At 29.4% G+C, this 11,020-nt stretch overlaps 2 protein-coding genes across 4 annotated transcripts in view; one reads left to right on the top strand and one right to left on the bottom strand.

The window, feature by feature from the left end:
* Window positions 1-9,815, top strand: part of LOC106459996 (dual specificity protein kinase CLK2-like) — a 52,979-nt gene extending 43,164 nt beyond the window's left edge. The window contains exons 6-15 of the mRNA XM_022386774.1: window positions 983-1,097; window positions 2,528-2,532; window positions 2,933-3,023; window positions 5,745-5,820; window positions 6,976-7,070; window positions 8,251-8,380; window positions 8,584-8,666; window positions 8,907-8,986; window positions 9,094-9,181; window positions 9,294-9,815. Coding sequence (XP_022242482.1) covers window positions 983-1,097; window positions 2,528-2,532; window positions 2,933-3,023; window positions 5,745-5,820; window positions 6,976-7,070; window positions 8,251-8,380; window positions 8,584-8,666; window positions 8,907-8,986; window positions 9,094-9,181; window positions 9,294-9,515 — 985 coding nt within the window. The 3' untranslated portion in view covers window positions 9,516-9,815. The remainder of the gene's footprint in view (window positions 1-982; window positions 1,098-2,527; window positions 2,533-2,932; window positions 3,024-5,744; window positions 5,821-6,975; window positions 7,071-8,250; window positions 8,381-8,583; window positions 8,667-8,906; window positions 8,987-9,093; window positions 9,182-9,293) is intronic.
* The window catches only part of LOC106459981 (zinc finger CCCH domain-containing protein 13-like), a 69,931-nt gene continuing 68,707 nt past the window's right edge, over window positions 9,797-11,020 (bottom strand). For all 3 annotated transcript variants that reach the window (XR_002610687.1, XM_013919659.2, XM_013919668.2), the window contains exons 12-13: window positions 10,607-10,675; window positions 9,797-10,003 (exon numbers count right to left, since the gene is read on the bottom strand). Coding sequence is in view for 2 of the 3 variants with exons in the window: in XM_013919659.2 (XP_013775113.1) it covers window positions 9,999-10,003; window positions 10,607-10,675 (74 nt within the window). In the remaining variant the exon portion in view is untranslated. The remainder of the gene's footprint in view (window positions 10,004-10,606; window positions 10,676-11,020) is intronic.

The following is an 11,020-nucleotide window of genomic DNA, read 5'->3' as shown; positions in this document are numbered from 1 at the left end:
TATATATATATATATATACACACATACATAGAGCATTTTTGAATAAACTAATTAAGTTACCTGTATCTTCAGAAACCCAGAGGGCTAAAATTAGATAGCATGCAGTATTTTTAGAATAATTTTATTTCTAGAATAATTTTAATCGCAGACACTGAAATTTACAAGTCCACTTGTCTTAAGCCTAACATCAGTTAAGCGTTTTTAAATTACGAACTATATTTGATAGAGATAAATTATCACTGTAACTTGTGTAAGTTTTTTGCTTTAGTTTAGTTAGGGCTAAACTTTACCATACTTAATACTATCAGTAAATATACTTATAATGTTATTTGATGACCTAACATTAGAAAGTGTTAAAAACTTTGATAAGCATTTAATTTTTTGTTTACAAAGTCTCTACTAAAGTACATTTACATCTATTGAAATGAGGTGCACGTATATGTGCTTTTAGGTTGTAAGGTGCTCGTGCATTATCAGAACAGACAGAAGTTGAGTATTATTATAACAGATGTTCAAGAAGATTTTGATCTATCATGTACTTTGTTCCTCAAGACTTGACTGTTTTTTGAAGAATGCCTTAAGTCAGTATAGCTACTAGGGGATCATGAATCAGAAGAAAACTACTAGTCAGTTGCTTGGTAATTGTTGCGTAAAAACGTTGTTCAAGTAAACTAACTTTTAACTAGAAATAAAACATCCAGTCATTTCTTCTTCCTAAGAAATTAAATTCTATACCTTTTTTAAAAATATGTACATTATATCAGGATATTATCTTATCCACTGCTTCAATTACCTATCTATATAGAGCTTGTTTAATTAATTATACTAATTTTCTTGTTTTTGAATAATTCTAAATTTTAATATTAAGAGTTTTGTCCGTATTTTCACATGATATTACTCCTAGCCAACAATGAATCATGATAATTAAACTTAACAGTTGTATAAACTTCACAAATATGTATAAGATTGTTTGTGTTTTCAGTGATAAACTGGCAGCACTGAAGATTATAAAAAATGTGGATAAATACAGAGAAGCAGCAAAGTTGGAGATTAATGTACTAGAAAAATTAGCAAGTGCTGATCATGTGGGGGAAACAGTAAGTTGAATTTAAATATATATATATATATATATATATATAGCATTAAGTTTTATAGTGGCAGTGTGCTCATCTTCTGGTTAAAAGCTGGTTTTCTTAGCTTGATGGCAAAATATTCTAGCAATCATTGGAATTCTTCCGAGAATACAGATGTTTAGATGAATGTGATGTTCCTGCTTCCAGTTTCTTCCACATTGTCCTTCATTCTCTGGAAGAATTCGAACTTAGAATGCTAAAATCTCTTGCCATTAAGCTTAGAAAACTAGCTCTTAACCAGATGATGAGCATGATGCCTCTAGATCCTTAATTGTGAAAGCTTAAAGAATGAACAGAATGTTAACTTCCATCATTGAATAGGTGGTATTAGCTGAGATTGTAAAATGAGTGTTTAGCTTTTTCAGATTTTTTTTAAGGACATGAGTTAATAATGTATTTAAAGATTATGATTGTATTATAGAGTCTGTAACTAGAAGTAAGACCAAATATAGCTCCTTATCACCAAGTTTCAATTCTGAGCTTCATTAAAATCTAATGATTTTGACATCTTTTATGATAAGCTTTGGCTGTAGATTATTAGCCAGGCAGAATTAGGTTAGATTGGATCAAAGTTTATTATTAATATTAATGACATATCCAAATCCTTGTATTTTTCATCACTCGATGAGTGTACTCCATGAAATCTTTTTTTATGTTACTGTTGAAAACATTTGCTGCATGTTAATTTGTAATTATATATAGCTTTATAAAAATGCCACAAATAGTATACAAATATTTTTCCCTAATCTGTAATCAGACAAGTCATAAACTTGAACAACATGAAATATTATTCTGCTTTTGTCTTTAGCATGTTGGGATGCAGGCTTGCATATTCTTATATTTTGATAGCTACTGAATCATGAAACAACCCATAATAAAATTAGATTAATGTATACATGAAAATGCACCATAAAACTATGTTAATGCAACCACAATTTCTTAGCCCATATGTGTATATCATGCTTAATGAATAAATGTTAATCATTATAATGGACATTTTTTATTATTATTATTATTTGTAGTCTTCAAATGGAAAAGTGTAATGTTCTTGCTATATGTAAATTATTCTGGATGAATACCTTTTTTTTCCTGAAAATATACTCAAACAATCTTTGTGGTTGAAAAACAAAAGTAAATGGAAACTCAGAAATGTAAGTATCACAACAGCAGAAATCTCAATGCAGGAAAAAGAGAAATGGACAGACTGCAATGTCTTGCATCATAATGTAAATTTTTTTTGTATATCGTCATTTAAAACAGTTAATATGTGTAAATTTTGCAATATCTTGCCAATACTCATCTTGTTTTGTTTAAACTGTCATTTTTGTAGTATTTTGTAAGTAATTGTGTGTATTTGCTTGTCAAGATAACTAAATTAGATTACTTTGAAAGAGAAGTTGTCTGGCAAAGTTCAAGACCTGATGCATAAATTGAAATAACTTTACAAACATTGTGATGACACACTTCTGTTTAAACAGATTTAGATGTTACCTGTATATTATTGTCCAGTGTAAGTTGTTGGACTTAATTAGTAAAGATTAATTTAGTCAAATCATTGTGTATGATTGAATGTAGATCCTCAAGCATAAAGTGAATACCTTTAAGAAAAGATCAAATAAGAATCACAGTTTAAGTACATACATACATAAATATTAGAATTTTTGGAATTGTAGTTTTGACAGTTTCAATGGAATTTTGTTTTTATCCCTAAAGGTGTTTAGAAGTAATAAAGTTATAAGCTCAAGGTATTTTTTGAAAAATTTTTACAAAAAATATATTTTATTTATTTTCCTTTTCAGTCTGTGTGTGAAGATGCTGGATTGGTTTGACTACCATGGGCACATGTGTATTTCTTTTGAAATGTTAGGATTAAGTGTATTTGATTTTTTGGTGAGTACCAGTTTTCTTTCCTTTTTTTATGTAGTAAAGATAAATAATTTGCATTTGAATTATATTTTTTAGTGATAAAACTTTCACAATAAGAATATATAGATAGAAATTTGTTCTGCTTGTTCAAAAAATTTTCCTATCATCACATTATCTATTAAAATTTCACCTAAAAATGTTCTATTATACTGTTATTATGCCTGAAATTCTAGTTTTTCTATACAATTTTGGATGACAAAAACTAATAGACCTAACAATCACCTAGGACTGCAGTTGGTTTTTACATTCCTATTAATTTGTCCAGAATACTTTGAATCAGAGATGGGTAAAAATAGAATTTCAGATCTATCTTTTGGCTTCTAGAAATCCTTGACCAGGTGGCCCTTCATTCAGTAACAGAATTGAAAAGTTGCAAAGTCATATTGAAGTTATACTTTTTTTCTTTTAGTTATTAAAATGTGTTTGAAACATCACTTGTCAGCAATTGATATTCATTGTATGGTGAATTGTGACTTAGGGTAATAATCTTAGTACTGTGTTTAAATCATTCTGGTGTTATTATTTAGAACATAATCACAGAACTATGTTTGAATAATTTTGTCAGTATGTGGTTTACAGGCATAAAACATTTTCTTTCCAGTGTGACTCAAAAAACAACAACATCAACAAAAATAACTGAAACTGTATAAGCCCAAGTTTTGTGTGTCTTTATGACATATGCAACATAATCACTGGCTATAGTGTAAAACAGTATTTTTAAACACAACAGTCATTTAAACTTGTATGTCTGTATTTTTTTTTGCTATTTTGTTTACCTGTAATGTGCAGGCTCTTATCTGAACATGAACTGTTATTCAAGTATATATGAAAACAACTAAATACCATTAAAAGGAATAGATATGCACACACAATATATATTATTGTATCATCATAATAATAATATTCCATTTACTTTCATTCTTGATTCAAAGATCTTTCAAACAAAGCTCAGTCCTTACAAGAACCTGTAATATGGCCTAGAAAGTACAGTGATATTTCAAATAGTATTGTGGTATTCTCAGGTTCACTGATTTCCCTTTGAGTCGGGCCTGGCACGGCCAGGTGGTAAGGGAGCCTGACTTGCAATCTGAGTGTATATTTGTGTAAAAGTCTAAACAAACCCTTTCAGTAATCAGGTATGATCCACAAGTTAACAGAAGGTTTGAGCTGAAAATATTATTCTTTTGTTTTGACTAAGTTTAGTAAATAAAGAGACTGGACACAATTTAACACACAGACAAAAACAATGAATGTATAAATGGAAGACTGTGCTTTCAGAAACTTGCAGATCTCTGTAAGAGCTTAAAACCAGTGAAAGAAATCTGTTGTACTTTGTTCCAGACTGAGAAAACATTTCAGCTTCAACCCTTTTTGAAAAAATTTAAAAATTCCCTTTACTAAATAAAGGAGGTAGAAAACACCCAGTATGCTTACATATTACAGCATAAACAAATGTTGTTGGCATTACAACTAATTTCTGGTGATTCAAGCATTGCTAAGTATATTTGTTATATTGCATTGAAATACTAGAAATAAATGATCTTATAACACCAAATTGTTGTTTTTCTTTAATTGGACACTCAGTGGTTTGTGTTTTAGTGGAATGCTCCTGAAGAAGCTGTAAAGCAAAATGAAACATTGAGTGTCCAATTAAAGAAAGATGACAATTTTGTGTTATAAGGTCATTTATTTCTAGTGTTAAAATGTCTTCTATACACCAATATACACTAGAGAAATTAAATAATATTGCATTTAAAATGCACTAGGTTCCTTCAATTGGGTTATTTTCTTTGTCATAATACGGTGATGAATAAACAGGGCTAATTAAAATATTTGCAACTCCGACTTTCAACCATAAAAGTTTTTGTTCATTAATCTGGTATGTCTTTGGTTATCTTGCAGTTAAGTGTAAAAGCTTTTGTGAAATATACTTTTAAAAAAAGGTACAAATAAATATGGGCTGTTGGTTTCCATATACAATGTAGTTTAGAAAACATTAACACTTTCCAGAACCTTGTGAAACATCTTACAGTTCAATTGGTACTAGTCCATCATCGATGGACCCCCAGTAAATTTGAGAGCTTATAATGATAAAAAAATTGAGTTTTGATACCCATTGTGGGCATGGCATGGATAGCCCATTATGTAGCTTTGTGCTTAATAATAAAGAAACAAACCATCATTGTTAATTGTTTTTTATATATTTGCTTGGTTATTCAAGTTGTAAAGAAGGCATTTTTGAAATTAATAAATACAGATTTTTTAACCAGCCATTGATTACCTGAAACAAACTCTAGAATTTCGGGAAACACAATTTAAATTGAATATATTTAGAAGTTTAACCTTGAATTGTGTGCTTCTAACTATTATAGTGCTTTGTGAATTCAGATAGAGATTTGAAATGGTTATTATCAATTACATTAGCAAGATATGTGTATATGTAGTTTTATGTTTGTGAAAACGTTTCTGTACATAAAAACTGTCCTAGTTTTTCTGTTTTAGATAAATGAGCTGAAAGTTAAATCTATTATGAATTAAATTTCTTGTGAATAACTGCCAATCAGTGGATAGTATCTAAATTCCAATATTATTTTATAACGTAATGAAATGTTTTTTCTTTACACACACAACAGTGGTAATTTTGATCTATAAATCTAACGTCTTCCTTGTCTTCTGTGCACATAGAAGGACAACAGTTATCAGCCCTATCCCATTGACCAAGTTAGGCACATAGGCTATCAACTGTGTTATTCAGTGAAATGTAAGTTTGTTTATTTCATATAAAGACATAAACTTATATGCCTATGCACCATTTTGACATTTTTACTTAGGTCATCCTTAGTTTAGAGAAAGTACAAGATCAACATCATCATAACTATTTATTGAAAAAAATAAATTTAATTTCCTCTTCCCCATCGATACTGTTTCTAAGTCTGTTTGTTTTGATTGGAAAAAGAAAAAAATCACTAGATACTCGGAAATTAAGGAAATAATAATTAAGTTTTATTAATTTACATCTAGAGGATCACTAAGTTCAAAGTGTAATATATTAAACTTATTTGATGGTAAAGAGACTTACAATACTAATGGTTGTTAGAGGTACTTTTAGAAAGCTGTGATTGAATATAACCTTTCTCTTTGTGAAGTGGTGTGGCTTACTTTACATGTACAAGTGTTTGGATGTTACTTTATTATAATAACTATACAATATTTGTTGATATCTCTGGTGTAAGTAATTTTAAGATTAATGAATACAACTCATAACACTCCAGTTAAAGTAATGAGCTATAATTAATGTGCTGAATTTGTTTAATTTAGTTTTGGTGATTATCAAACTAATAAAAACATATTTTATATTCAGCTATCTCTTGGTGGAATTGGTTAACTTCATATATAATAGGAATTTATATGCAAGTTTACTGGATTCTTGAGAACAATAATTATAGAATATGATGGGATCAGTTCTTTTTATCAACTCATTTCAAAGACATTCTAAAAAAATGTCAGTTAGCTGGCTGTCAGTATTAATATTTCATGATGTAGAAGTAAGAGTAACCACAGTATTGTGGAAGAAGACTGTTTACAAATAAACCAAGATCTTAACCATAATTATGCAAAACTTATATTCTTTGTGAAAAGCAACCAAACATTTTGAGAATCTTAAAATAATTTTTATTCAAGAAAAACCCTAAATTAGGTGTTTTATTGCTTCAAGATGTCTTTCATTTTATATTTTTGTGCAAAATATATTTGTTCTAATAATTATCAATGAACCTTTCATTATTGCTTTCATCATTTTAATTATCAAAAAAGTCTGGTAATCTCTCTTTCTCTCCTGTTTTTTGTATAGACTTATACTTGTCTCATTTATGTATGATATGAATGAATAAGATGCTTTCTGTTCTTTACCAAATAGTTCTCCATGACAATCAGTTAACCCACACAGATTTAAAGCCAGAAAATATTCTTTTTGTGAGCTCTGACTATGATATTACTTACAACTCAAAAAAGGTAAGCAAGTTCTGCAAAATTGATAGGTATTATAATGTATTGAACATGTATAGTGTTCAGTAGGGTAGTAGCTATGTAAAAGAATGGTTATATATAATGTATAGTTTTTCTCATGATTAAATGGATGCCTTTTGAGTTATAAACAATGACAAATGTAGAGCATTGGTATTGAAATTTTTTGATCTTGGGAGTATCATCAATATACCTATTTTTCCCCATTCTCAGAGTGAAAATACTTAACCAAATTGTATGGAACTTTCTAATGTGTCTAGTTCTTGATTAAGAAAGTCTTGTGTCCTAATTATTTTTAACTGGTTTCATATTCATCAGTATATTTCTATTACTGATTGAAGCAGTAATATACCTTAGTCTGAAAATCCTTACCTGACGTCACAAAAGCATATCCCTGTAGCTTTCATATGTACATAACACAAGATGTTATTAAAAGTACTAATCCTATGATTAATTGGAAGTATTTGAAAACTTTGTCTTAAGGTCACTTCATTATTCATGAGACAGTTCCTATCTTTAAACAGTACTACTGTAATTTAGATTTGGTATCCAGTCTATATCAGTAGTTTCCAAACTTTTTTCACTGAAGACACCCAAACTTATTTCAAAATAGCAATAATCTATATATATATATACATATATAATGTATAATAATTGGAATTTTACAAAATACTAATCTACTAAAACACAGCCAAAATAAATTGCTTTGCACACACCAAAGGTCAGTTTTATGTTATTTGATATGGTAACATGAGTGCGTGTTACGTCATTGTAACTTCCGTATTGTTAGCCAGGCACGGGTGAAAGGTCAATATTATATAAATGGATAATGTTACGAGGTTTAAGCTGTTTAGTCTATACGCTTATATTTTCATGTTCATTCTAGAATGAAAGAGACAATTTATATTTATTTATAATTTTTTATGGTGGTTGTGAGATCAGTCAAATCTACGGAACCCATAAAGAGATTAATTACTAAAAGTTACAGCATGAAAACTGTAACAAGCACAAAATGGTTATGAGGTCAGGTACTGAGCCTGTGCTGAAACATTTGAGAATATGTTTGGTAATGAGAGAAAAAAATTACAGAACTTTTATAGGAATTCTTTTAAATTTAGACAAAGGAAAAAAATATATCTGAAATTAATATAAAATATTTTTTTTGAAGAAACGTGATATTAGAAGAGTACGATCTACTGATATCAAACTTATTGACTTTGGGTCAGCTACTTTTGAAGATGAACATCATAGCACAATTGTTTCAACTCGCCATTATCGAGCACCTGAAGTTATACTTGGTAAGTGTTGTGAAGAACACTATTTGATACCATCAAAACATAACTAATGTCCTTGTATTTAGTAGCTTTTCTCAGAAAAAAAAAAGAAGAAGAACCTAAGTCAGATTTATATTCTAAATTGTTTGTTGAGATTTGATTAACTACATATGTAACAGTATACTATTTATAAGTTTTGTATCAATTGCTGATTATTGTACCTTTAGAGCTTGGTTGGAACTATTCTTGTGATGTATGGAGTATTGGCTGTATCCTGTTTGAGCTATATTTGGGTATCACCCTTTTTCAAGTAAGTTTCTTAATATATTAGTTGATTCCATTATTCTGTCGTTTATAAAAATTATCTTGCAACTTTATATATACTTCAGCATATTTGTATCTCACATAAAAGATACAGGATTTCCAAGAAATTTGAACTTGTTTTTGAAATTAATATTTCATATATTTGCATTTTTTGTGTACTGTATATAGCAGATGATCCAAAAATAAAGACTTGAATAGTATCTTTAAAATATGTATATTGTTACAGACCCATGACAATAGAGAACACCTTGCTATGATGGAGCGAATCCTTGGACCACTTCCTTATCGCATGTGTCGCAAAACAAAGTATGTTTTATCATAAGTTCTTAAAATACATAATAAAGAAACTGTTTTATTATTTCTTGCCACATGTCACCTTTTTAACATTTTTCCAAATTTTATGTACTAAACAGAACTAAGTACTTCTACCATGGAAAATTAGAGTGGGATGAGAAAAGTTCAGCTGGCAGATATGTGAAAGAGAACTGTAAACCCCTAAGGGTATGTATGTTGTAACAAAATATTTACTTACTCATCTCAAAAGTTGGTTTTTTTGTAACAAGTATGGTTTACAATATCACTTTTGTATTGAAATGTTGAATTTTTTAAACAGAGATACATGGTATATGAAGATGAGGACCACAGAAACTTGTTTGACCTCCTAGCTAGAATGCTAGATTATGAACCTTCTCAGAGAATTACCTTATCAGAGGCATTGAACCATTCGTTTTTCACAAAACTTCCTGAAGAATCCCTATGGCATATTCAAGATCAAAAGTTGGAGCAGGAACCAAAAAACGGGTTTAGGGAGCGTTCTCTTAGTTTGAGCAGGTGAACAAGTTTCATTTTAGTTTGCTTTAAAATTAAGAGCTTTACTTTGTTGAAATACCTATCTTAACTTGTTAAGAGTAATTGGAAGTAAGGTGGAGAACGCTCCCTAATAAACGTATGTGTAAATTGTATACAGATTGATTTTTGTAGAGTTTTGTGTTCAGGAACATTCATCTTTGAATGTAAATTTGTTACTCATTTGTACCTCTGTGCATCTTGTGGTTTTTTGGGTGACTGCTTACAAAAGCACACACTCTTAACTGAAAATTAGAAAAATGTATTAAATAAACTTTTATGTATTTTATTACTACTTCTATGTAGTACATTCCTACTGTTTCACAAATAAGACAGCAATATGTATATGTTTCTGAAATCATGAAATTAAAAGACACTTTAGCTTACATCTAATATCAAACAGTCATGGACAAAACACTATTGCCAAATAAGGTATAAACAACCAGGTTGTGTTGAAATTTCTCCAGCCTTCTTATGCTGTAAAAAAAAAAAAAATCCACATTCTTTATGTTAAAAAAACTTTAGCTGATTTAAATCTTAAACAGCAGCAGCACTTGGGTAAATAAAATAATTGGCTAGTTTCTGAAGAACACAGGAGCAGAAATCTACAAAAACTTTCTTGAAATTTTAAAACAGTATTTTTGGTAAGGTAAAAGTTATGTTACAATGCACATTATACCTATGTATTTCTATTCAGCATCACACACACACACACACAAAAATCATATTTCAGGTGTACTTGGTATGCCTGCTACTTCTTTTCCAAGGATTTTTCAGTGATACATAATATATACGAATATGCTTTTTGAAATCAAATGTAAAATTTCCAAAAGTTTAAGGCAAGCTAAGATGAATGGCACAATAGTGTTTTTAAAAAAAGCAAACTTTGTAGTTAGTCACACAATTATGTCATGAAATGTTTTATAATGGACCAGCTAAGTATGTTTTAAAAGTAAATACAAACCACCTGTGATATCACTATTGGACTTTAGATGTATTAATATAAGTTTTTAACCTGGTTGCAAATTCCCATAACAACTGAGGTGTACAATCAGTTTCTCACAACTTCTTTAAACTTACCATTCTTTTCTTCTGGTGACATTTTGTGAAACATATCATGTTCCCAGTGGCTGGGGGACCCTCTACCTCCTAGTGAACATATAAAATTTCCATAGAAAAAAATTAGTGTTATTAAGTGTAGTATGAGACTAAACTGCATTTAATATATTTTTCTTCACATACACTATAAAGTTCAAGGATTGTGAAACTGACAAACAATACACTTATTAATTAACATATAGGAAGTAGCATGTTTGGATCCAATACTTTGTCTCCAGGAGTATTATTAAATTAATTCGCTAATGTATCATCAAAGAATAACAATTTCTACAAGTATACTTCAAAACAGTTTAATTTGAAATTGATTGAACTATGAAAACTAACTACTATAATGTACCTGATGATGACAAAACCTTGTCGAAACGTTGTACATTT

The sequence above is a fragment of the Limulus polyphemus genome, unplaced genomic scaffold, assembly GCF_000517525.1.
Source record: "Limulus polyphemus unplaced genomic scaffold, Limulus_polyphemus-2.1.2 Scaffold31, whole genome shotgun sequence".
Taxonomy (NCBI): domain Eukaryota; kingdom Metazoa; phylum Arthropoda; class Merostomata; order Xiphosura; family Limulidae; genus Limulus; species Limulus polyphemus.
Note: the sequence above shows the minus strand (reverse complement) of the source record. Positions and strands in the feature narration are given on the sequence as shown.